Source organism: Kryptolebias marmoratus, linkage group LG10 (assembly GCF_001649575.2).
Source record: "Kryptolebias marmoratus isolate JLee-2015 linkage group LG10, ASM164957v2, whole genome shotgun sequence".
Lineage (NCBI taxonomy): Eukaryota > Metazoa > Chordata > Actinopteri > Cyprinodontiformes > Rivulidae > Kryptolebias > Kryptolebias marmoratus.
This window is the reverse complement of record NC_051439.1, coordinates 16917683-16945372: the sequence shown is the minus strand read 5'-3', so window position 1 is coordinate 16945372 and position 27690 is coordinate 16917683. Positions and strand designations below refer to the sequence as shown.

At 38.2% G+C, this 27690-nt stretch overlaps 3 protein-coding genes across 4 annotated transcripts in view; all 3 read right to left on the bottom strand.

Moving 5' to 3' along the window:
- The window catches only part of tiam2a (TIAM Rac1 associated GEF 2a), an 84360-nt gene extending 81719 nt beyond the window's left edge, over positions 1-2641 (bottom strand). The window contains exon 1 of the mRNA XM_025005136.2: positions 2574-2641. The gene's annotated coding sequence lies outside the window, so the exon portion shown is untranslated. The remainder of the gene's footprint in view (positions 1-2573) is intronic.
- scaf8 (SR-related CTD-associated factor 8) lies at positions 1181-22421 on the bottom strand. 2 transcript variants are annotated; one of them, XM_017414055.3, is made up of 20 exons: positions 22278-22421; positions 21328-21411; positions 10105-10149; positions 9690-9851; positions 9066-9222; positions 8837-8964; positions 8300-8476; positions 8135-8214; positions 7908-8019; positions 7327-7458; positions 7136-7245; positions 6591-6784; positions 6387-6487; positions 6012-6125; positions 5674-5830; positions 5275-5405; positions 4933-5071; positions 4804-4851; positions 4474-4692; positions 1181-4386 (listed from the first exon to the last, which is right to left on the bottom strand). In XM_017414055.3, exons 1-20 carry the CDS (start codon positions 22305-22307, stop codon positions 2588-2590), a joined length of 4119 nt encoding a protein of 1372 aa, XP_017269544.1. In that variant the 5' UTR covers positions 22308-22421; the 3' UTR covers positions 1181-2587. The 2 variants fall into 2 exon arrangements, with proteins under 2 accessions (XP_017269544.1, XP_037833797.1); XM_037977869.1 differs by lacking the exon at positions 22278-22421 and adding an exon at positions 18698-18791.
- Positions 22422-22551: 130 nt separating this feature from the next.
- The window catches only part of LOC108236660 (connector enhancer of kinase suppressor of ras 3), a 40311-nt gene continuing 35172 nt past the window's right edge, over positions 22552-27690 (bottom strand). The window contains exons 19-25 of the mRNA XM_017417486.3: positions 26863-26936; positions 25757-25828; positions 25596-25660; positions 25086-25210; positions 24601-24922; positions 24222-24412; positions 22552-24135 (exon numbers count right to left, since the gene is read on the bottom strand). Coding sequence (XP_017272975.1) covers positions 23935-24135; positions 24222-24412; positions 24601-24922; positions 25086-25210; positions 25596-25660; positions 25757-25828; positions 26863-26936 — 1050 coding nt within the window. The 3' untranslated portion in view covers positions 22552-23934. The remainder of the gene's footprint in view (positions 24136-24221; positions 24413-24600; positions 24923-25085; positions 25211-25595; positions 25661-25756; positions 25829-26862; positions 26937-27690) is intronic.

Below are 27690 nucleotides of genomic sequence, written 5' to 3'. Positions count from 1 at the left end.
GTAAGCACTGACTCCAGCTATCCTGACAGTGAAGGGGGGCAACGAACATCTCCCTCCTCTGCTTCTCCCTGTTTACATTTATTCCCTTTTGTTCCTGCAGAGGTAAGCACCAGGTGGCTGGTCTAAAAATACATCTTGTAAGAAGGTCAAATACGTAATTTACTTGGAGTTCCAGGAAACTTTTGTTGCCTAATTTAGTAATGATCTGCACCTTTATTGTTAGGTGTGAAATACACTTTATTACTTTGTGTTGACAGTTTCCAACTGACTTTTGTTCAACCCTCCAGGTCTCATTAGAGTTTATTTTAAAATTATAGATGTATTTTACTCCTATACTGATTATCAAAGTGACTTCATTTCAAGTCAAACTAAACACAGATGGGTCTGGTCTTCTTTAAAATGTGATGGGAAGTAGCTTCAGAGGGTTCTTTAACTCCTTTTGCAGAAACACTGGACCATCTTTAATAAAAGGAAATTATATGTGCTTTGTTTCTCTGTGACTGCACCTTTCAAACCGACGCTCAGACCATCCTAATTAACAAATTCATGTAAATAAACAAGGTCTAAATAGATAGTGTAATGATCTCAGAGGGAAATTCAAATTGCTAATGCGATCAGAATAGATGGGCGGTCTGTTCAAATATGATTAAGCTTTAGAGCTTTTTCTTTATTTGTTTAATAACTAATTGTTAAAACGAAGTTTTTCTTTTACTGCTAAAGGCTCTGTTATTTAGTATAGAAAGAATTAGGTTACAGGGTTTATTATTATTTCTGAATAGCTGTAGTTTCAACGCTGAAGACTCATATCACAGCTCAGAAAGTATATATTCTTGTTGTAATGTATTTTTCTTTATTTTCAAAGTCTAACAATTTATCTTACCATATTTTGTTGTGGCAACAAGGCCAAATCAAAATGTTTAAAGAAAATAAGAGGTAATTTATGCTTCTTTTTTTTGACTGTGACTATGTCTTTTATGTCTACAGTTTCAAAAACGTTGATCATAAGTCTAAAAATTGGGATTTTTGACAGGTATGTCTCTTTAAACTATATAGTTTTAGGTTTTACACGTGTCTAGTCTAACAGTTTCCTTGTCTTCAGCTTTAAATTGCAGTGTTCTGTGTGAAATAAGTCATCTGATCAGCCTGGATTAGAATATATGACAATAACAAGGTAAACATATCTGATGCACCTTCAACTTTTATTCAACATCACAACTCCTGTAGTTGACATTTGCTCTGAGAGAACAGCAGACTATAGATTTCTGGTAGTATGTTTCAACAGAAAACCACTACAAGTATGAAATGAAGAAGAGAGACAGGAAGGTTAAAACATGGCTACAGGCCTGCATGCACGGTACGATGGAGAACACATCGCTCTCCTGCAGGTGAGTGCTGTACAAACTGCGCAGCTATCATTCAAACAGTGGGTAAGTCAGTTCTGTGCAGGTAGCATTCTCTCCAGAGAGCCCTCTGAAACTGAGCTGCACGCACAGTCTGGTGCACGTCACACAGAAGTGTTGGGTAGCATCGTGAACGACAAATCCATTCAAAAAGGCACAATGCTATCATCACCAATCACCCAGCAAAAGCTTAGGCCAACATACAGGCTGAAGTCATCAGAAGCTAGAAACTACAAGTCCCACGGTTGCATCCAACAAAGTGCTCTGTGGATAGATGGTATAGCAGCAACTTGAGATCATCAAATCGACTGAAGTGACAGCACACAGTGTACACGAGTCTGAAAAGTAAAGCAGTCTTATTTTTTTTCCCCCACTGGTCCTGGGTCAGAAAACAGTCCTAAAGCATGTTTTAAACAGACAGAGTATGTTTATTTAAAACTAAAACAATATGTACCCAACATCAGAAGATCCTTCTGTTCATTTTCGTTGTTTGCTTCTTTTTTTCTTTCTTTTTTAACCTCATTAGTATTTAATTGGCTTTTTGTTTTCATGGTATTTTTATAAAACAAATTACAGACCTTTCTAATTTAGTAGACACAACAGTTTGACTTTTTTTTATTTCAATGCAATTTTATTTTCTAATCTAAAGCAGCTGTTCTGGTCTGACTGCATGTAGGCAGTCAGTTCTGCTTAGAAAACAGAATAAAAGCATTTGTTGCAAAACTTTGCAGCAGAAATTTAAAAGAAGAGGAGACAGGAGAAATTGGCAAGCAGCTGCTCTTTTCAAGTATCACATTTTTCTGCAGTCAATTCGTCGTCGAACAGCCAGGATTTCTCGCTTTCTTCCATAGGAAGGTCAAAGCTAAATTTCCCCATATACAATTGAAACATTTTGGCAGACAATTCAATAAAATTTCCCAAGCTTATATTAATTAAAAGGGGTGGTGTGGTTTTACAACTTAAAAAGGGAAAAAGGAAATAAAATACAAACAAAATCTATCCATAAAGCCTTCTATTTAAGTACACTGGTATTTGTAAAAGATAAAATCACTTGTTGTTGGTTATCAGACAACAACTGGTGTGAGTCAATGTTCGTCATGTCCCGTGTTGTGGTGGTAGTTTGCTGACATGAGTACAGAGAAGAAGAGACAACTTTACAAAATGATCTTTTACCTACTGAGTGATGATTATGTCCCCTCAGTGTCTGTGACAGTGTCTACCACTGGCTGACTTGGAGCTTCCTCCATGGGCTCCTTCTGTTCATTGTTTAGGTCCTTAGCAGATGATACTTGCTCCTGCTTCGGCTCAGTTTCACTTTCAGAGAGGAAAGAATGATGTTCGGGGTCTGGTGTGGGCTCAGCCACATTGACATGGTCCTTCTCGGGCCCATTGACCCACTCAGGTTGCGGGACACAGAATCTCTCTTCTTGTGACCCCTCCTCATCATTCTGTGGCTCTTCCTGCTTCTCCACAGTGGGAGTGGGATCCTCAGGGGGGCTATCAGCTTGTGTGAAGGCCAAAGGTGAGTGAAGGATTGGGGTCTTAGTGTTTGGAGAGGAAGTGGTCTGAGGGGGGGATTCCATTTGTGCTGGGGTTTCTGGTTGTGGTGATGGCTCAGGCTGAGTAAGAGGATCAGTTAATGTACTCTGACCCTGACTGTCAGATGATGGGTGGGGAGAACCAGCTGACTGTGCCTGAGGTGTTTTAGCAGGATCTGGGGTTTCAGACTGAGGCTCAGGAACAGGTGCTTGGTTCTGTAACGGGGGAGGAGACCTAATCTGAGCTTGGGGGAGTGGCTGTTTCAGACCCAGGAGAGGAGGTTTGGCCTGACTTTGAGGGAAAAGTGGAGACTGGAATCGTGGCTGAACCTGGGGGTTTAATTTGAGAGGAACAAGAAGTTTGCCTTGATTCAGCGTCAAGTTGGGATTAAGAGGAGGAGTGGGAAGAAGTGGTGTAGGTAGAGGAAGAAGAGGTGTCCAGCCTCCACGCTCACGCTCCTTCTCTTTGTCACCATCTCGATCGCGCTCATGTTCTCTGGTGCGCTCCCGTCCTCGGTCCCTGTCTCTCTCTCGCTCTCTCTCTCGCTCTCTCTCACGGCTGTGGCGGTTACCATTCATGTCTCTCCTGAAGTCAACATCTCTTTCATCTCTGTCCCGTTGTCTCTCCCACGGACGCCTTCGGTCATCTAGGTCTTTATGAAGTTCACTGCTAAAAGGAGCTGTAGGACCACCGCCACGATTCCAGGGCTGTGGACCCCCAACAGGTCCAGCTCCACCTGTTGCTCCAGGACGGTTGTCAAATCGATTGGGGAAGCTCTGCCCCGATGTTGGGCGTTCTTCCTGAAAACCTTTTGGACCACCTGGGGCCTGTGGGCCTCCTCGCATGCCATCTCGTTCATCAAAGTCCCCTTTGGTTTGGTTCCAGCGGTTATCAGGAGTGAAGCCTGCAAGAGCCTGCAAACGTCCCACCAAACTGGATCTGACTGGCTGAGTTCCTGGGGTCTGAAGCAAAGGAGGCCTTCCTCCTCCTCCTGGACCTCCACCACCTCCAAGAGGCTCCCTGTGCTCTGGTGGAGGGGTCCGCAGCAGGCCTGTACTCTGCTTTTCTATAGGTGGGAAGCGGTAGTCTTGGTCTTTGCCCTCATCAGCTCCAGAGGAGGACTCATCTTCTGTTTTGGATACAGTTTCACTGGTAAGGTTGGGGGGCCTGTTGAAGAGGTCCATATGAGGAAAGGGAGCCCTGGGTCGTGCCTGAGCCTGGAGGGAACTGTCAAGAAGGCCAGCTGCTTGCTGAGCAGGACCCTGCTGCATCAGGAGTGGGAAGCGGGCAGCAGCCCCTGGTTGAAGGAGATTAGGTCGCACATCCAGGGGCAACAACCCAGGCATTCTCTGACCACTCAACCCAGACTGATGCAGCGGATGGGTGAGGGAAGCTGTAGGGTGCATGCCAAGTAGACCTATCCCACTACGGACAGCATTCTGCATGCCTGAGAACAAAACATCACAGAATTAAATGTCAAACACAAACAACCCTGATAAAACCAAATGTCCACAGAGAAGAAAGCACGACTTACCTTGTAGTGTGAGCTCTGCTGCAGCACCCATACCCTCTGCAGACTGTGGAATTTTCTCATTGTTAGCCTGCTGTGTTTGGACTCCCACTGGGGGAAAAATACCCGGTCCAGGGATGGCCGAGGGCATGAAGCTGCCAGGGATAGTGCTGGTTGGAGGGATCATAGTGCTGAACGGTGACTCTTTGACAGCTTCTTGGCTGCTGGACACAGATGGCTGCACTAAAGTGACAAATAAGCAACAAAAACAAACAAAGAATCAATACAAAATGTAAAAGGGCATTTCATAAGTATACAGACATTAGTCAAAAAGAAAGCTGCCAAAAATCTCACATGTAGTTGCTGAGGCCATTCCTGCTGTGTGTTGGGCCTGCAAAAAGCCTATAAAAACAGGGGGGTAAAATTGAGTGAGATTTAAATTTTATGCAAGTCAGATTTTACCTAACAGTTTGTGGTACTTACCTGGCGGAGGCTGTGTGGCATTAAAGGTAGGCCTTATGAACGGTGGTGGTGGCCCATAGCCTGGTGGAGGTATGCTCATCGAGACAGGAAAGGTAGGAGGCACCAAACCTACACTGGGAACCGCCTGGGCCACTGGTAGCTGAATAATAGAGTGAAAAGAAAAATCTTTAGGTTAAGACTTAGACCTACGTTTCAATGTACAAGTAAGCTCCTTAAAACAAAAAGTGGAAAAAAACAAACAAACAGAATGATATATTATGAAAAACTTCATGCAATATAATATTCAGTGAGCCTTGCTGTTTACAGACTTTCCCACAGAGTGCAACAGAAGCTCTTCTGTACCTGAACAGGCATCATGGCAACCTGCTGGCTGAAGGTCTCAGTCTGGGTATTGGACACCACGGTAGCCTCAGTGCTTACTGGCTGGCTTGTCATTTCCTTGGCTGTTTCAGAACTCTTAGCCATTTCCCACTCTGCAGTTACACAGAAAAATAAACTTATATTAATACTCAATTATTTGTTTGGATTTTTTCCTGGCTCTTAATGTACTTTGTGCTTCTAGAAATATCTGTTTAAAGAATTTTGCTAACAATTAAAAGGGATAAACCACAAAACAAACCCTGTAATTAAAATCCCACAAAGTGTTTGTTAGGATAGTTGTGTTTTCATCATTTGCAATTTTAAACAAGGATTGCTACTAAATCAATTGACTGTTTATATAAAGAAAATGTGCTTTTATACCATCATTGACTGTTTCCTGGTCAATGATTCCCCCTTCAGCAAAGCCATCCAGGTCATCTACTTTGACCTTCTCCCATGGTATGTAGGTGACACCCAGGTCTGCGTCCCAAAACTGCTTGTACTCTTGCTTTACACCTTTGTTCAGAGCCCATGCAATCTGAAACAAATAGATAGACAAGGGTCACAACACAGCCATTTTAAAACACTTTTCTTTCAACATAAAAGAATGTGTTCAGAAAGTTTGACTTTTAGCACCGGAGGTCAATGGCAAAATTAAATTAGAGAATACATTAAAGAGATTGGATAAACAATGAATTAAATTAGAAAGTAAAGGGGACCTTGATGATCTTGGATCCAATCTTAAAAGAGCCAGTACTAAGCTTCTGGAGGGCACGGTATGCATCCTGTCTGTGGACCATACAGATGTAGGCACAGCCTCGGGGAGGGATCATCTGCAGGCAGACAATTCAAATTACATAGGATAAGAAGGTTAAACAATATATGACCATACTACGAGACACCAACAGACTTGTAGTATTGGTGAGAAAAGAGCAAACGAATAAGAAAACATGTGAACCACAGAGAAAACAAAGTTGGATAATACTATTAAAATGTGAGAACATTAAATGCAATTTCGCTAAACTTATGGCCATCAAAGAACAGGCTGATATACTGAAGTTACATCAGTGTTTCAACCAGAAAGGTCTACTTACATTGATGGACTCAATCTGGCCAAACTCTTCGAACAGATTTGTGAGGTCCTGCTGAGTGGCCTTTTTGTCCACCTGCCCCACCCACAGAGTTGTGCTGCACACTAAGTAAGAAGAAGAGATGAAAAACATCATCAATCAGCAAAACCATTGGCAAAAAATAAAAATGATCAAATTTAACAACGAGCCAAAGTGACTTGCTCATACCACTTAGAGTCTTGGATCGTATAGGAGGCAATCCTTTCTTCTGACGCTCCTTTTCTCGTTCTCTGGCACGCCTTTCACTCGAGTAAGACCGTGACGACTTCCTCTTGCGATCTCTGGAGCGTGAGCGCGATCGTTTGCGATGCTTACGCTTCCGTGAGCCAGAGCGGGACCTGGACCTTCTTCGTTTGGGTGATCTACAATAAAAAAAATAACGGAAACTTTTCTTGACACAAACTTTTGCTACCTTTAATGAACCCACTAACCAGCTCTTTTGAAGCTTTCAAATCAGTTTTCAAAGTGCATGATTGCTAAATACTTAAAAAAACATCAATCTAAAATTTTTAAACTTGAAAAGACTAAATAAGTGATTCATTTAAAAAAAAAAAATCACACACACTTTTTGACACAGTCCAGATATAATGCCCACAGCATTTAAGTCTCACATATTTCTTGGACCTGCAGAGGCACTACTGTAATTACTATTAATCTTTAAGGACATGGAGAGAGAGATAAAGAGGAATTAAAAATAAATAAAATGAACCAACCTTGAGCGAGACCTAGAGCGTGTTCTGGACCGTGCGCTGATCGTTTTCTTCTCCTCTGGTTCAAAAATCTCCTCCTCCATTCCATCAGGACCCTCGTCCAGGTCCATATCCTAAGAAAGTCCATGTTAGTTTCAGGAGAAGATGGTCATTGAACCCAGCAGCTGCAATGTTGCTGTTGTTTCTACAAATACCTGCTGTTGGTTGTCTATGGAGTCATCTATCTTATTCTCTGGCTCGGGAAGCTGCGGCTGGCTGCTGTTTTGAGCAGCTGTAACAGAGTTTTCCTGCCCAAAGATTGAGTCCTGGCCTTCTATGCTCATTGCCTGGAGGACACGCAACAGCAGCCAATATTTTAAACAGCTTTTGGGTAAAGCATCTAAAAGGTACATCTTAGAGTAGGACCAGTAGCTGCTAGTTGGCATTGTAAAGAGGTTTTACGAACACTGATTGTTAATTACAACAAAAATAAAATACATTAATGGTTTCAAGACATCTTTTGCTGGGGGAAAAAAAAGAGAAACTGTGTTATATTAAAACAAACCATCTCCCCTCACTTAGAGGCTATAAAGAAATTGAGAACACACTAACTTTGGGACACACAACTTTAAAAGAAAAGCTGAACCAGCTTAGAATCGGGTTTAAAAATGCTGAGAGCAATTTGAGAAGAAACAAATATAATCTTTGTCAATAATCAAAGGCAATGCATTAATTATAAAACCATGCTTAACAATAAAGTCAGAGCTCTCTGTCTTTGTAAGTGTATGTGTTTTACCTTCTGCTGGTGCTCCAGCAGCTGCTTCTGAAACTGTTCCAGGTTCTGCTGCTGCAGTTGCTCAGCCAGTTGATGAAAGAGTGAGCTGTTAATGGGCTCGGACACCATGGGCCTAAGAAGTGGTCAGCAGCTTAATTAGATACTAGCACTGAGTGGAATTGACAGAAACACTGAAGTAACATGAACTCTGAATCACTACTGACAGGTTTTATATAAAATAAACTTACAGCTGAGAAGATGAGGTGTCTTTTTTAGGTTCTTCACTGCGTTCAGAATCATTCCCAAAGTCAAAAGGACCCAAAAGTTTCTGCAGCAAACACAAAACAATCACATTAGGAAACTTCATAAAACATACAAAATAAGACATTAACAGTGGCTTTTGGCAGTGTTACCTTATTAAAGGAGGAAACCCTCTGCTCAAGGGGGTTGAGGCTGTTGGCGGTGGCTGCAGCGGTGAGCTGAGCTGTTAAAGCTTGCAACTGTACCACCAGGCCGGCATCCAAGGCCTGCAGCAGGGAGGGCTGGGGCTTCTGCTGCTGCATCTGCAGACTCTGTACCAACTGCTGAAGCTGGAACAGAAGACGATGCAGAGCATTCAACGCACTTTATCACTGACATGTACGCTAACTGTATGAGTCACTCAGAGGCAACCAACAAAAAAGGTAGAACATTTTAAAATTGATTAGCCATTACCAGAAATCTGCAGTTTTACAGAATTTGATGTCAAATATGAATTACTGGAACTGGATCGATTCTGATGTACTAAAAAGAATCAATTTACACATTTAAAGTCCACTTACAAACTTGCAAAATCTATCAACATCTTACCACAACATTATGGAAGCAAAGTTTCTTTCTTGCAATCTTTGTTTTTTTCCCCCTCTAACCAAAGCAATTTTTAATTTGAATTAGGAGGCCTGCCCACTAACCTGTTGTCCCTGGGGACTCTGTAAGATCTGTGCAACAGCAGCAACAGTATCTGTGTTTGTAATCTGGGATGCCCAGTCAGGCAGACCCTGAACAATGTTTGCTGGAGTCGCAGGTGTAGCTGGGGTGCCTGAGAAAATGGAAAGTGACAATTATAACATGAAACATGTCATTAATTAAATTCCACAGTGAGTTATCTGATGTGCATTTCTGCTATGTGCTCTTTCTCACCAGGTGTAGTGTTATTTATCGGAGCAGCACTGCTGGGCAGGACAGGCGTGGTGCTGGGAGGAGCAATCCCTGCAGCCATGTCCAGCAGAGGCTGAATGATGTCACTCTTGAAGACGGCATTCTTCTGCCACAGGTTTAGGACTCGCACGATCTTACTCTGGACACACAACGAAACACATGACAACTGTGACGAAGCAGCACAACGCAAGGAAGCTGTTAGAAGTGTACTCTAAGGAAAAGACTGAATGATATGAGAAAACAGAAAGGCTTGATGCTTCTCTCTGAGAACAATAAAAGAAATTGCAGCCTTTGTCACATATTTCAATCAGACACTCAGGCCAAGTTGAAACATGGATAAATAAATGAATCTGAAATCTCCTTTCTCAAAGGATTCCTGTAGAAGCAAATTGCATGGTTTTATGGTGATTATATAAACAAAACAAACAAAGAAATGCAACATTTTATCTACTTCTGATGCATTTACAGCAATAAACTGACTAAATAAATCTGACACATTTCTTTAAGTAATTATATCCATATTTAAACTCCTGTTGTACAATGACGAACCACAAACAAAAAGCTACTGAAGCAAACCAGCAGAGAAATTAGAGCAAACTGTCAGACCTTGTCATCTGGAGGACAGCGGTAGAGGTGCTGGAAGGTTGCAATGATATTCTTGCTGAAGCGTGGGGCAAAAACATCTTTCTCTGTGCCAAACTGGTGACGCGACTGTCTGACTATGGAATCGATGACATACAGCCCCGGGACCTTGTATTCTGGCTTGCACTGTAGAAGAAATATACAGCTGCAGTTATTTTCAAAACAACACCAACATATCTATAAGTTTGCTGCCTGTAAAAAGGTAGCTAGTATCAGAAATAGGAACTGTAAAACTTGGAACTTCAAAATAAAAAGTGTTTTTTTTACAGTGCACATACAAAAAATGTATTACAAAATGTTGCATCCAATATTATCCATAAAATAGAGTTGGACATAAATTTTGGGTTTGGTTGAGCACAAGTAAGTGTTTGTAATTTACCTTCTGTATGAACTTCTCTACACTCTGGACAACATGCTTGTAGAACTGAAAGACAAGAAAACACAAAGAAAGAAAGACATTTTAACAGTCATATAGAAAAAAATAAAGTTACTTTGGTTGCAGCAGACACAAGTGAAATGCTGCATCTCAGCGTGATGAAAACCTAAAACAAAAGAAAAAATATGAATACTGGATACAGGTATTTTGGCAGAATAAAACGATATTATATAAAACCATAATTATGTTTACTAAAAGCCTAAAAAAAAAAGGGGGAAACGGTAAATTGGATTCCAAACAAAAAATAATGACAATTAGGTTAAAAGCAACATTAGTCAATGTACCGGTAACAGCAGTGATGATGTCAAAGTAATTTAATGAGACAAAAGGAAGAGCAGGAGGTGGAATAGAAACGTTTCAGCCTTATAAATCTAACTCGTGTAAGTCATAGCTCAAATACAACCATTAGAAAATCAATCTTAAGAGTAGACATAACATGAATCTTTGCAATCTACCAAAACCTGTTAATTACTGTTAGACAGACAGGCCAGTTGAACAGTCCTACAAAAATGGTAGTTTATGAAAAAGTTAAGTATTTAGGGGACTGGAAAAAAAAGAAAATCCCAGGTTGGTTTCCTCAAACTCTAATTACACAACATACACAAATATTAAAGACCTTTTAATTTCACTTTCATTTTTATTTACCCAAACAGATCCCAACTATTAGAGTACATGTCTGTGATTTATATAATTTATAGTTTTTTAGGTGGGACTTCTCAACTGAAACCATTCAGTTTTGCCTTGTTTATTATTGAAAGCAAACAGAGACACACTTTGACACAATGTCAGCCACTTAAATCATTTGTGTCAATCTTAGGAAAATATATCCAACTATTCACTTAAAATAAAGTACATTTTATGTTAGCTGTTAAAACCAGCAGAAAGGGGTAACTTCTATAACTCCACAATTAGAGATACACATAAAGCACCAATTTGTGACAACTTCAGCCACCGTATGCACCAGTACCTCAGTGCTCCATTCTGAAAGGCTGCCCTGTTACTATCTGTCTGTACATCTGTAGCTCTTATACTGATTTTCTATCTGCAACTGCAGATAACTTAGTTGCATCCCTTATGTCCACCAAGTCTTCCACAAATGGCTGTGGCTACAGTGTTAGCAATTCCATGACATGACACGGTATGTTTCAGAACAAAACCTTAGAAAACCTGCTCTACAGACTACAAAGAACATGCATCAAGTCTTTTCTTGATAGACGTTATATTAAGTTGGATGCATAAGATGAAACTGCAGAGAGCTGGAGAAAGGTAAATGAATAAATAAACAAACTCAGAGAACGCAAACCTCCACCGAGGCCATAGAGTCATTAAAAAAGTAGTCTGATCCGTATCATGATTCGCCACCAAAATCTTATCAGTTGTTTCTTGTGCCAACCCCAACATTTCCTGAAAAAGAAAATCATCAAAATCTGTCCATTCATTTTTAAGTAATCTTTGACAGACAAACAAAGTAACAAACCAACCAACTTTACCAAAAACACAACCTCCTTGATGGAGGTAATAAAAAAAAAAAAATGTGCAGACATGTTCATTTGTACAGATTTTCTAAATCAATAAATATATAATGTTTGATAGGACAAAGTTAAGAGATGAACAGGAAGAGAATATGAATAACATTACTTTTAAGTGCCGTAGAAATATCTCATGTTTGCCTAATTAACTGCAATTATACAGCCTGACAAACAAAACACAGCTTGAGTTCATACATATCTGGAAACAAACGTGCATTACTGACAAGACTGGTTAAGTGGCTGATATAGACCCAGGATTTTTAAAAACTGCATTATAGACAAATATGGCATTGAGCATGTTTGACAGTTGTAATTTCATGTAATGAAACTTTCTTTGTTAATGTATGGTTAGATATATGTCACAGCTGGAATGCTGTATTTGTCAAATTAATGGTGCGGAGTTTAATCCATGTTTTTAAGTTCCACAACCAGCCAGTAGGTGGAGTTATAGGGCAGAAGATGATCTGACAATTTATGACCATTTCTCAAATCCTGTACAGAACTAAGGGAAACATTGTTAAAGTAAGTCCAGTCAGATAAGAGACTAAATCAAAGTACAGCTTTAGTAGAGTACAGAACACACAAGCATTTAAACACTACAGCTATCAAATTATATATCAAGACACAATGTATATGTGTGTAAAAAAAACTCTTTTAGTACTTACAAAGACCCCTATCTGTCTCTCAATCACACACAATATTAAAACTATTCATTCTTCCTTTTGTTTATTCATTTAAACACATACATCAGGGGCGCTTAAGGCCGGTTTATAGTTTTTTTAACTAAGATTCTTGTCTCTTGTATGATTGGAAAAAAATATCTAAAAAATGTCAACTTTACAACAAAGCATATACTAATTTTTCTTAATTTCCAAAAATAATAACATGCTCATCTATGTATTTCAAAGGGTAAAGTGAGAGTATGTCTAATTTTCTATGGGAAAAAAAGTTAAGTATGAAAATTTTATATGTGTTCAGTGTTAGGATATATTATAATTCAAGTCATGATGAAAATATAAATGTAATATCATCTTTAGCCCCCTTTCTAAAGGCATCCTGTCCAATAATGTTTGGTTATTACAATTACTGATGAGCCCTCGCTAGCATTTAATTTGAAATTAACTTACTTTTCAGAGTAATTCAACATCAGTATTGGAAAAGCAGAAAACGGAGATTAGGTAAAAAAAAAGGTTAACTTTTTTTAAATTGGTGAATTATATTTGTTATATTTAAGGCATAAAACATTGTGAATTGATAAACTTGACTAACCATGGACCGTATGTTATAATACTAGACCTCTTGTCCCTGCTTTCTCCCAAAAGTAGCAGCAAGGTAAGAACTTTATGGACTAGAGTCAATACAGGAAAATTTTATGTTTTTGTTTGTTTTTTATGAAGGGAGCGGGACCTAAAACTGGTATTGTGACCAGCCAGTGTGGAAGCTGTGCCCCTCCTGGCTGTAACTCCTGGGATTCTGTATTTCTGTGTATGAACAAAGGCTCAAACATGTAAAAAAAAAAAAGTCAGTTTTAAATCATCCCATCCACTGGCAATACACTGGACACAATCATGGTGATCTTAAAGTAAATATAAATTGTGACAGGATCTTTAGAGATTCAGAAACTATATCCTGCCATAAATTAAATAAATTCAGAAATTAAATAACAAAATCAGATTATATTTGCAAACTAACTGGTTATCACTTCTATAAGTGACTAACAGGTCAAAAAGTAATGTTTGAGTTCACAGATGAAAAACAGTTTTGCTCACACAGAGAGAATGTTTTAAACTTAAACAATGAGAGCAAATTAATGTGAATATGTTTGCATCATCAAGACTTAACAAAATATAATACATAAAATATATAGTGTTTAAAAAGCAAAGCTTGAATAACAAAAGGTTTGAAGCATTTCAAAAGCAAATTCTGTATCAAACAAGATGTTATACCTATAGATATAATGTGAGATTAATGCTTGCAGTAATCTTGATACTCCTGCTATAAAGAAAACACTCCTGTGCATGCAAGATCCACATCAGGGAGGTACTCACTTTAGAAAATAACAGCAGCAATTTACATCTAGGTTTTGTATTCATCTCACCTCACTCCACACCTAATTTGATTGTTTACACTTGAAACTGATTCAGTGTTTGTACATACATCACTTGAATCAAGTAATGACAAGGTGAAAGAAGTTTGTGTGCATCCTGCCAATAAGCTCATATTCTTACTTTACATGACATTCATGTAACACACACGTTTACTCAAAACATACAAGTGAAGACCACACTGGGGGTGATTTGGGGTTTAGTATCTTACCCAAGTCCCACATACAAACTGAGAATTTCGCCATCTACATCCTGATTAATTGGCCAATTAAAAAAGGCAATTGGCCATGCCTGTACATATTTAATCAATTACCAAGTAGGAAAATAAAGCTGCAGGAGCTGCCGCAACCATCTTACTGGAAACCATCATTTAGTTTTGCTCCCCCAAAGGAGAATGCTATTCTATAAATTTTTTTGAGTGTACAAGTTATTTTAAGGGTTATTAAACACATGTTTATTCAAGTTAAGAAATGATTATGTTTTATTAAATAAGAAATATATATATCAGCAGTACATAAACTCACATTGGCCAACATTTAGCTGTAACCAGCAGCTTCGATTAAGGTGTGCAACCGTTCACATTGCAATCCTAAGTCCTTGAGAAAAGATAACTGGAGTTCTTTTCACAAAGGTTTTTTTTAGTTCTGAAACTGAACTGGTAAGAAGTAAACGGGGAGGCCAGAAAAATAAGTCCACTTGTCTTTATTAAAGCATTTATGATTACCAGGATTCAGATCCCAGCTGATGCTCACCAGATAGTCCCAATCAAAGTTTAATTTTTAGTATTTACAAACAGTATTTGTTGTGGCTTTGTGTAATGTTTACAAGTTTAGGTCAAGCGACATCATTTTGCAGCTGATCTCAATTAATATGATTGGTTGCTTATTAGTTATTCACAATATTTATACAATTCGGACACTAAAGTATGTATAAAAAGACAAATAGGAAGAAAACACCAGTAAAGCAGTAAATGTTAATAGTATTTTCCCTTTTTTTGCAACAACTGGGCTGCTTTTTAAATATGAGAAGTTCACTGATGTTAGTAAATGTTGATGATTTTGCAAAATATGTTGAATACTATTAAAATGTTCTTACTAAATATATATTATTTAGTATACCCTGTCCATCACTTAGCTCCCTTTAGTCTCCAATACACATATGTGCAAACTATAACACTAGCCTTTGTTTAACTATTTGGTGAGAATGAAAAATCTATCACACATTGACCAAACAAACTTAAAAAGTATTACCTTTTCTGTGCTTCAGAGCATATATTTGTTTAAAGTCAGTACCAACTTCGAAAACCCTAAAAGCGCAAATCAACAGCTTTTCTGGGGAGAGGAGCAGCTGCTGCGTTTGTTTCCTCTGCCCATCTTATGAACACTTTAATAAAGGAGAGTAAATACCACCATAATGTAACATCTGCACAACTTTTAAGAAATGGAGTGCATCTGTGAAAATGGCAATAGAAACATTAAATCAACACAGGAGAATTCAAGTTTTAAGATTTTGCTATTATATAGCATGTGACAAAAAACCTGAGGATCTGTCACAGTACTGTACAACCATTTACCATTGTACTTGCTGGAAAACAAAAACAGAGTAGGTTGCTTCTTGTTAGGTTGTGAAATAGCCAGCCTTTAGCCTTCACATTATGAACAGAGGCCTAAAATAAGTAAAAATGCTAAACATAAAATTATTTGGCAGAAATAAGATAGTTTTTCCTGACTAAACAAGGTGATTTAGAAAAAGAAAGTAGCAAAGATTTTGCATATGGTAGATGGATAAACCATAGCGTTAGTAAGCAAGCCATGTGGTCACATTTTGTGCAGCCAATTTTTTAAATTCCAACCTATTTTCGTTTCCAGGGCTTACTAAATTACTTTGTAGGCAATGCACATTAGCAGGGTTCTAGCTAGTTCTTGTCCTGCACATATGGTGATGAAAATACAATGTGGAGAGTCCAATCTGACTGTAATGTGTCACTGTAGCAAATGACCACCTGAATCTCTGGCAGCATTTAGGTGGACAGTGAAATTTCTGCCTTTGTTCTGATGAGAGGTTGTAACTCTTCAGGGCCGGTTGTAGGCAACTAAAGAGTTACCTACAAAGCAGCTCAGCAGGTATCTGTCAGGTTATCAGGAGGAAAAAAGCCCTGGAGTTAGATTTACTGAGTAGACAGAAGACAAAATAAGTAAAAAAAATATTTTTTTAAAATCAAGCGGCAGTGTGCATTTTAGCCTAAATACAGAGTTTGGAAAGTTTAAAGTTCATTCTGAAGCACGTAACTTGTACAACATCTGCTTCCACGTTTACCTCAGAGTTAGTTATTTTAGCAGTGCAAAAACAGCACTCGACCACAGGCACTCAGCTCAGTGCGGCAGCTCTGCCACGGCAAAACACAAAAATGGGTTTAAGTGCAATGCTGCGCCCACATCCACGAGCAAGCCAAACGCAGTGGTTGTCCAAAATCAGCAACGGTGAATAAAAGCGTCTGAAAGCCTCACTTATCGACATATTGACCAGCCACTGTTATAACTGTTAGGATTTAATTACCCGACAATATTTACATATCAACTCCAGGAAAATGTTGAGAACACTGAAGCTGGCAGCACTCATTTTACCATAAAATCGAATTTCAAGCTATTAAAGCCACTGCTCTGCGTTAAACTACGCGCTTGAGTTAACAGGAGCAACTGAAGGCATCCATGTATATAATTAGACAGGCTGCAGCTCAAAATCAGTTTATTCTCCATCATTTGGTTCAGATGCTGAGAAATTGCATAAAAAACGGCAATCAGGTAAAACTGCCTGTAAGAAGTTTGGACAGTGCTGTTGATGACAGGTGATCGACTGCATTCTTCAGATTGGATGATCAAAAGCCACATAAACAGTGCCAGCCTGTTAACGCGGCAGCAGCAGTTCTGAGAGTGGTACAATAATACTGAGCGAGACCAGATCAGAACGAAAACTTACAGGGACTAAGATTATACTTGTCTAAGATCCCTCAAACTGGCCTCATATCTCACCATTTCACTCTTTTTTAAAAAAGGATTTAGAGGGGAGAATGACACTGAACCCCACAGGCACATCTAATTTTCTCATTTTTGGCTAACACTGAAACTGTGTCGGCTGTTTTTCCCCTCTTTTTTTAAATTAATAAACTACTTTCAGATACTGTTAATCTAGTGCTTCTTTTGGATCATCCTTTTTGGATTTTGTTTCTTTGCCAAGCACTCATGTCTTCTCCCATCACTGGATCATCTACTGAATTAGAATGACAGGACTAAAAATTAGTTACCAATCGGCAGCAAATGTCTGAATAAAAAAAACCTGAAGGGCCATTAGAAAACTGGGAGAAATATAGTTGTGGAACATGTTCAAAAAATAAAAAGTAAGTGGTTCCTTTTAAGTAACATGTTAATAAGTTAGAGGTGGATTAAGACATTTGTATGGTATTGTAAGGCTACTTTTGTGTAGGATGTGGGGCCTGCTGCAGTCACAGCAGGGGTTCAGTGCAGAGCACAGGAAGAGGACGAACATGCAGAAATCACTCCAAAAATCCATGCTGGTTGCTGGGAGAACAACAAGAAGAACAAAGCAGCTTCTCTTCCCCTCAGCTGCAGACTTGAATGCTCGATGTATGTTTTCAAGCTGCCAGATAAAAGCCCTGGCATTACTTTTACTGATGGAGAGAAGCAGGAGGAATAGACGAGCAACAGCTAAGAGGGTGAAGGTTCACAAGATTCTCAGAGTTTGGAGAAGCTGCACCAATAATAACCACTTCCAGGTCTACTTAAAACTGATGAAGCACAGTCTGAGAGAATTGCACCAAGACTCTTTTAACATGAATGAGCTAATTATGTACTAAATGCAGACAAGAAGCATCTCAACTCTTATTGCTTTATGTATATAATAGTATACACTGAGTAAGACATAAGCGGTCACTTTTTGACTAAAGAATTTTCAGTAGACAGCATTCTGTTAAGCACCAAACATATTTTTTGATTTAAAAACATGTTTTCTTTAGACATAAAAGCTGAGAAGACAACAGATAACACAAAAAACACAAAAAAAACCAGAGAAAGCTGCTGGTGAGATATGCCAAGTGGATACACACTGACACAGTCCAGCTTATGTGAAAATGGAAACCCTGAAACTCCAAAATCATTTATTTATCAGATGCAATTTGAGAACAAAGAGAAAAGCCCAATGATGAGTAGCCTAAAGCAACATCAGCAGCCGTATCTAGAACCCTGGATGTGTCTCCTCATGTTGCCTGTGTCTGAGCAAAAACTAACATCTCAAATAACAGAAAACACAACCGGCAACAACTAACATAATATCTGTGGCTGACTAACCTTTCACAGTAAAAGGAGTGGGGGAGTCTATTTATAAGCAGTAGATAAATTAGTTATATAAGAACATTATAAAGTTTTTATTAGAGCACCTACTCATTCTCTACTGTGCAAAATTCAGTGCATAGATGAGCCACCGGCTTAGCTGCAGATGAATGTAAAGGTGAATAATTGGGAAATGTACATTTGACATCAAAGCACCAATAAAATTTGCATGACCATAAACTGAAAAGGTCAATTTTTAAAATAAATTACTAATAGCAAACATCTGAAACGTCAAAATTCACACCAACAACAGCCGCAATCATATTTAGTATGAGCTTAAAACAAAAATCGTCCACAAAAACACAACTACCATCTTCATTGTTTTTAATGAAAATAATTAAGACTGCGCCCTCAATTTTAATGATCAACAGCTCAACACCAAGCAACGCATGACAACCAGAGCAGCAAACCCCTGCTTCTCCTGGTGTGTGGGAACAAGTTAAGATATAGTGATTTTAGTCTTCTATCATCCTTCTTGTGAAACAACCCATACTCCTACCTAAGCTGGTTAGGGATTCTCTTATCTCTTTGTAACTCTCTCCACCCCATCCTCCTGCTTCACTTTCAGTGCTTTGGGGGAGCTGGGAGAGCTGCTGAGGGAAGGGAAAACGGGTGTTATTCACAGGCAGCACAAAGCACAGAAACACTACAAGTAACAGTTCCTTTAGAGACAAGAGTAAAAAAATGTCAAAGACATTATTAGAAAATGTATTTTGCATCATTTCTGCCATAAACTTACATCAAGGTATGTCAATAATTCAAAGATATGAATATTATCAGGACTAATGATGAACCATTTATTTATTTTTTAAAAATCACAGAGAGTATTTGTTCTTTATCCCTCGGGTATATTCCTGTAAGTTTGCGTTTATTGTTGAGTAAAGATATTTTCTGTAATAAGCTTGATAAGTCAACTGGTACGTGTGAATGAGGATTGAATCTGGGTGCAGAAAACCCACCTTTGAGACAAGCTATCAAAATAAATTTTATAAGAAAAGCGAACAAATTCAAACAATAAAACTTGACTTCACCACTTGTGGCCCATTTATAAAGCAGAGAAAAAGAAGACGGAGGTATAATTTGGAAAAAAATATTTCAGTTTAGGCTGCAACTTTGTCAAAAATGTGCAAACTAAAAACAGACCTACAGTGAAATTGCCTAAAATACAAACAAACTGAAACAATGCTGAGCAATGAAAGCTCCCGAGCGCCTGCTTTTTATATTTGATCAGAGAAAGATTCCACGTTTAGGTACAAATGTTGTCTAATTGGATCGGAGACAAGTGACACTGATAGTTCCTGCTAGGATGAGAATAGAACATGTTTAGTTGTTAATTGGGATTATATTGTTAGACAGGACAGTATTTTACTATTCAAATCAATCCATTTGTTTTTGAAATATTCACTGCCGTTTTTATAGCATTCTGTACAGATTATTTATTTTTTTCGTTTTATGTAAAAGTGTGGACTTTTATGCTCACATTACTGTGCAAGCCTTTACTTCTCTGCTACTGAAACTTAAATATTCTTAGTAAAATCAATATTGAACTGACCTGAACTGACTCAGGGCTCTGAAATAAAATCAAATGCTGAACCCAAAAGATGGAATACAGATGAAATTTTTAGTATTTGTATGCCTTTATCAAATACTACCTTTATTTTGTAGCATTACAGGTCATCAAATAAGTTGATGCTGCATCTAAGACACTGAATTTATAAGAGAACAAACCAAACAAAATTATATACATCAAGGTAAAACAACCTAAATGTGCACAATCCTAACTTCACAATTAGTCGGTCCATATTTGTGTGCAACAGGTGGGCCAGTGTGCTTTACTAGGTTAAAAACAGGACGCTGTCTATTATATAATTTGGGTTAAAATACAGAAATGAAACAGCAGAGCTTGTCTAAGAATCTTTTGAATCTTACTTAGGGATCAAAGTTATTCAGTGATATTTGTTTAAATGTCAAACATTACAAAAGGGAGATGAGAGGAGCCGCTCTAAAACCCAATATTTTGTATATATTGTGCTTCATGGTCAACAGAAAGACCTTCAGTATCTCAGGAAAGATTTCAATTCAAATGCAGCCGTCTGCCTCTAAATCAAGTTAAAGAAGGGAAATTATTGTATTATATAATTATTATTACTGCTGTGTGCATTTTTTATATGATTGTTACGGCTGTCAGTCCAGGAAATGACACATTTCCAATATAACCACATGTTTTCTTGCCTATTTTGCAATTATATGTGAAAATCACAATTATTTTGAATAATCCTCACAGTTGTTTTCACTCAACTCTATGTAAATAGCTGGATAAAAAAAATAGAGATTTTCACAATGGTGCAATTTTATTAGATTGGTAAGAAAGGCTCATGATTATATAAACTCAATTTATCTAATAGTTTTAGCAAAATATAAACAAACAATAAGTGATCATAGGATCCATGTTTATATATGACCTCATAAAACCCATTTAGGCAAGCAATCCTGCTACTACTCTCTCTCTTAAAGCCCAGGAAAAGCCACTGATTTATTGAGTTGTTCAAAAGTTCTTTCATTTTTGGTAATTAAGAGCGCAGCTACAGTTAAAATATAAATATTCTACAACTATAAAAAGAGAAAAAAGGAAAAAAATATCTAGCTTTACAAACGATGAACAAACAATAGTTAATTTCATTGAAGAAAGAGTTGCAAAAGCAAAGACTTGCTCTTCCACCAAGTACTCCGACAGTCCCATAAGTTTCACGTTAAGGAACCCATACTTGTTTTTGAGTTTCATTTCTTTTTATCTTTTCCACTCAGGTCATACATTTGCATTTATCTACTCAGAATATGGCTGCTCAGATTGCAATAACTGCAAAAATTAAGTTACTTTAAAAAAAAAAAAAAAAAAAAAAAAATGATGTATAAGATAAATGCCCTTATTCTCTTGAGTCCATACATTTTAATTTAGTATTGTTCAAAAGGGCTGTGGACTTACTTTCTCTCAAAGGTAAGGCTCAAAAAAGGCTCTGCTGAGAAATTGTTTAGCCTAGATACACATTGTCTTATAAAAAGGACAACGGTTCACTTGAATGAGTTTTATTTTATCCATCAATTACCTGCCTCATCCGTTAACATACTTACTTTTATAGCCTTGATTCCAGACTTGGTGATCTGAGTCATCTTGGCCTTGGAGATGGGCGGCTTGTACTCAGTCAACGAGTACAGCTGAAAAATGAAACAAAGACATCAGAGAGCCTCTTCTGCTATGCAGTGTTACCATTATGAAGTAAACAATCACACAATATTTAGTCATCACACATATGTGGCCGAGTACTCGGCATAAAAATGACCGAAGCATAATCTGTTTTTCTAAATTTTGAAATCAAAACATCTCCTGAGTTTGTCAATAGTCAGATGTCCACTAACTGGGCCTTACACCTCTTTTTTATAATTTATTTAAACAGTCAAATCAGGGAAACGTAATACCACAATAATTGTATGTAAATAGACACTGAGGTCAGTATTTGTCCAGATTGTGCTGCAGCGTTTGACATTAATTCAGTGTCATTACAGACAAATAAATGCAGCGCTACTAGCTTTGAGCCATTTGATATCCAACTACTAACATCGCATTTTAATACCCTTATATATCTCATAACTCATTTTACATTCTACACGATAGTTACCAGCCCCCCACACAAACAGAAATGTAAGATTATATTTATGGAAAACGGAGTGGGCAGTATTAGCCTTTTTTGTATCTGTTAGCCCAACAACACATCACGTAACTGAGGGGGTTTTGCTAACCTGGAGCTAACTTTTGCTCACCTAAGATATTTATTTATACTTTTTACCCGAACAATATGTATACAAAGAGCCCTATTATTCTCTCATCCGTATTCTTGACAATGCATTACCAAAAAAATGCATTTTAAATAACGTTATTAAGAGCGGCCTATGTGTTACTGGCCTTCTTTTACTCCTTGCTACTACTAGATGCTAACGTTAGCTAACTAGCCCCAGCAATAGTCAGTTTGAGCACGTATCGTCGAGCTATTACACATTGTTTTTTACACGGCTTTCAGACCAACCTCGTTGTTAAATGCTTTAACGGCCTCCATGGTGCTGTGTTTCGGCTCGCAGGTCACTGTAAAGATTTACAGACAGTCTCCTCAATAACCGGTAAAGACATGCATGCTCGACGTTTGGTGAGATGGAGGAGACTGCCAATATGGCGCCTAACCTCGATGGGGAATTCGCAGAGAGGCGGGCGACACCTAGCGGCGGATTCGGGGCATTGCAGGCTGTACAAAACTGAGATGGCAAAACAAACAGCTGTAAGAAATCTAATCCAGTGATTTTTACTTTTTTATTTACAAAAAACACTAAAATTTAAATCACACACAAAAAATGCATTACATATTTACAAACTATTTTTTACACAAATATTCAACATGCCTTTGAGATGACTTACGTGTGGAGCTAAGTTTATGATCGCTAAGGTCCTGGCTTGGCCTCAGAAGCCTTAAACTGTTGTAAAACCATAATAATGGATGCATGATATTGCATTTTTTGTAATTTTGTGATAAGCTGATATTATACAACAAATCTTTGACTGGTAGCCGTTATACACAGCTTTGATAGGCCTCCTCTGTAGTGGAACTTGATGACACTTAAACCCAACATTTAAAGAATAAATTCATATTTATCTTTACACATGTTTAAGTGAAACTTCAGCAAAGTTCAAAAATCCTGAAATTAACAAGGCTGATGATAAGTATTTATTTGTTAATTCTGATGACATGCTCATATTATACATTGCTACACATTATGCTTGACGCCTATAAATAAAAACACATCTATAATTCAGTGGATGCAAGTTCTGCCAGGCTTGTTTCCATGATCATCAAGAGTTTTTCCAAAGTTACTTGTGCTAAAACACTAATAAATACTGCCAAACATTACCCTAGGCAAAATATACACACCTACAAATGAGTCTTAATCATCTGCAAAACAAAATAAGTTCATAATGTTTGATGCTGAAAAAAAATGTACACGCATTTATTGTTTTATATTAGTTTTTCAATTTTAAGAGTTTAAGAATGAACCAGTATTAGAATGTCTTAGTTTTAAATTACATAATAAAAAAAGATTCCTCTAAGTGTGAAATTATCAGGATTTCTCATTTATTCTGTTAGTACAGAGCTTAGGTTCAGTCTTGCACAGGTTACTAATAAGATATGACATCATGAGTGTACAAGCAAATCCTTGCTGAGGGACTGCTGTGTAACAGACAATGATGGTGCATGGCACCAATAACTGGCAAACAACATCTTAAAAACAAAAACACAAATTTGTTCTCTATAAACAAATACAAAGCAGATAAATTATACCTTTAAACCAGTGTTTTCATGCAGACCAGTTTCAAAATACTCCAATATTTCGTACAAAAAGAGTTCATGCAGAAGTTTAAAAAATTCCAACATAAAAACACTCAGCTGTAAAATTTGCTAATTCTACAACCTGAACAGTAAAAAGTAATACTAAAAACAACACATTTTCTTATTAGCCGTTTCCATCTCCTAGTTGGAACTGAAAACGTTTTATAGATCCGGTTGTGGCATTTATTAATCCACTCAACATGGAACTGAAGTGTCAGCCAACAAAATCACAGCAATGTGTGTGTGTGTGTGCGTGTGTGTATTCACATCGTATCCAATAACGAGGTCCTCAAAGTCCAAACTTAGTCTATAGATTGGTCTCTGACAAAGAAGCCTCAACAACTGATGCTGCAGCGTTTACAGCCTCTGGTGCTTCCTTGTGGTCGTCTTTTACACAAATCTCCTGGATCAGGAGCGCATTAGCCTCCTTCCACTGTTTGAACTTGTCTGACGTAAGCTCTGGGTTAGACAGCACCTGCTCTATTGCCTGCAAATCCGCTTCCTTTGACTGTACCAGGAAACAAAGGAAAAAATAAGAATCATACAACAGGTCAAAATAAATAGGATTTCAAAAAGATCAAGCAGATCACGTACCTTTAATGTGCTATTGAGACCCCTGATATGGTGCAGCTTATCATTAACGGTCTGGTTTTTACAGCGTTTTACAAAGGAGGCCCTGAACTCCCTTTTTGTGGAGGGTTTACGGTCTCCTATTGGCGAGAGGCTGGCCTCTTTCAGATGAATATACAGCCTTTCCATCTCATCCGAGCCATTTGCACGACTGGCTGTAAAAAGAAAAGATTCACAACACGATTAGTAACTCTAAAGAAAGACAAAAACTCAAACTGGTATGCAAAAAGTATACAGAAATGAGAATGTTTCCAGGAACTAGAGGAAATTAATCTATCTTTGAACACGGAAGCAAATCAAAAGCTTGCACAAAACAAAACAGTTAACGCAGTAAATGCTTCACCTTCTTTTGGACGTCCTAAAACATATCTGTGTTCCTCTCCCTCTGCTGCAGGGCTGTCCTCGTTGGACTGAGCGGAGTCTGAGTCCAGAGGAGCAGTGCTTTCTGGCACCGCCTCCTCCTGTGGCGTTGCCTGTGAGTGAATCTGGACTGAGCACACCACAACCGTTTCCCCAGCCGGCGGAGGCGCCTGCGACACCAGGTCCAACCAGGACTGCCGCTGCTTGGTCAGCGAAGAGGCGGAGCTCTGCGACATCATCGTACTGACGGGGGAGGAGAGCGAATCACTGGGAGCGGCGGTGGAGTACGGAGGAGGAAGCGTACCCTGAAAGACACGCCCCTTACAGTTAGATATAATAACCCAGAATCACTTTCACATGGTTCCTTTCAGCAGATACTGCTGTAACTACAACAGTTTGCTTAAATAAAATACAGAGAAATAAAGCAGTAGCCAAAAATCAATTTTGTCAACACTTTTATCAGCTGACCTGATGTGTGCTCCCAGGTGGATCAGACACATTCACCGAGCTCCGCAGAGTCTCTTCAGAGTAAGGTGGAGGGGGGATCTCTGTGCTTTCAGCTTCTTCATGATCACTGGCTTCACTATAGCACTCTGAACAGCCATGTTTGTGTGGGAAGATGCACAAAAGGTGTTATATGACACATCAAGTTCATATTTTATTGTTTTCATGCACCCTGAGTGAATCATAAGTGGATAGGTCCTTAAAATGCTTCCTCACAATCAACCCAAACTTGTAATTGACAGTAATTCTATATTGAGAGGTTACAGATGCATCTGAGGTGCATTTATTGTTGAAACATTTATAAACAGTTTATTAGGCTCAGTTATGTAACAAACACTAGGCAAGAAGTCAATGAGCAGCCAAAACACAATTTAACATGCAGTTAAGTCAGTAGTTGGTTCGTCAAATGTGTTCACAAGTGACCCAGAACTGAGACAAACAGGAAACAGACAACAGGTTACCACAGGTGCTCACCTGCTGCTGTATTTTGATCCGTTTGCCCATAGTGAATGGCAGCCAGCCCGAGCTTATTCAACCATCTGAAAAGAACAAATGATTCAAGCTTACTACAGTTCTGACACAAAATGTTCACGCGATTAAAAAAAAACCGTAACTTTATATGTCGTTGTACCTACATGTTCATGTCGTCATGACTCTCAGCCGCAAAATAAAACATCATGACTTTAGGATGGCATGCTTTAAAGGCACTGCAGGAGGAAAAACAGGCAGGAAATCATTTCAAGATAAACAAGATTAAAAAGGTAAAGAGAACCTAATCAAACAAATGACACAAATCAATACCTGGTTATTTTTAATTGAAGAGAACTATTTATTCTACTCATCTGTGAAAGTATCTAAACTTATAGGAATAGCAGTGAATTTGAAGATATAATTAGAGTAAGGGGTTTGAAAGAGGTATATTTGTTTGTTGAAATATATTTCATATTATTTAACTTTTATTTTACCAGGCAAGACATTAAGAACAGTTTCTTATTTACAGTTCTGGTCTGGCCAGTGCCAGAAGGTACTTGAAAGGGTGAAGGAAGTAAAGTACTGTGCAAAAAAATTTAAAAAAGAAGATCTTAGCTAGCATTAGTGAAAAAAAAGTTAGCTTAGACAAATCTGAAGTCAGAACTTGCATAAATTAGCAAAATTTGAGACCGTTTTTAGCCTTCCCAAAAAGGGTTAGAACAAGAATGGGACAGAAAGCAGAAAGAAATCATGGATGTTTCTGCTTGGACAGGTCAAAATCTTGACTTTAATCCAGTTAAAATGTTGTGGGGAAAAAAACTGCAGCAGTTTATGTGAGGCAGAAGTTGTTGTTTTTTTTTCATTTAAGCTGATGTGCAGAATGAAGCTGCAGTTCCTGAAAACATTTATCTGCAACCAGTGAGACTTTCACATTAGATACTTCACACAGATAAGTGATATTTATTGAGCAGAATGATGGAGTAACCAAATGTAAGATTTTTTTTATTTTTAATGGAAGTGGGATTGACATTTCAGGTTGGATTTATGCAAAAACAATAAAGAAAACTCAAAATAATTAAATCTCTAACACCTATCAAGATAAGGTAGGGGAAAAAGCTATTAAGGAAGTGGAAAAGTTAATTAATTTTAATTTATCCCAAGCTTGGTGCACTCCTATGTTTGTTGCATACAGCTGTTGATATAAATATAGATACATTTCAACTGAAACCACTAACAGTGGGAGGAAAAACAGAAAAAAAATTGATCTCACTGTTTCTTCTTGCACTCAATGGCGACGTCTATCACGAAGTTGGTGAGGTCAATGTAGCCCTCAGCCTTCTCTGCCTGCAAGACACAGATCGGGCGAGTAAGCACTGACACTTTCAAACCACTTCCTGACGACTCGCGGGGCCGGGCTGTAGCATGTACAGTTAACTGACTGAAGTGAATGCCAGTAAAGCAAGCATGTCAGTGTGTCTGTCTGAGGGCCGGTAAGTGACACAGACATGAACAGGAAACACAGAAACACAGCTCAACAGTTCCTGTAGAGGCAGATAGACGACAGAGGTGGAAGAAACTCGAATGACTCAGTTTCAGTCTGTGTTGCACTTGAAGGCGGCGGGGGACTATAAAGCTTTTAATCTCTTTAACACATCACTCGTTTTAGAGATTTTGCGGAGCTGCAGCTAAATGGTGGTGAAACCTGCACTGCGTGTTCAAAAGGATATGTAAATGAAAAGAGTGAGAAACGTGTGAGCTGGCTTTCAATTTGAAATGCACTTTTTTTATTCAAAGCGTTAAAAAAACACCTTCAAAAATATCTAATTTCACTTTTTTTTTGCATTCTTTTCCATAACAAACTCAAGTACCGTAGATCCAAAACAACACCTAAATTTACATTTTACTGCTATGTTTTCTGGTCAGAATGTGACAATTCAGCTAAGCATTTATGTAAAATTGACAAAAAATTAAAATAAAAAACAAGTTTTAAACTCAGATCATCATCAGTTTTAGCCATCTGAGTTGAACTTTATCTCATGTTGCGAAATGTTTGTCACCGTGTTCTGAGTGACTCAAAGCTATGAACCCAACAAATTTT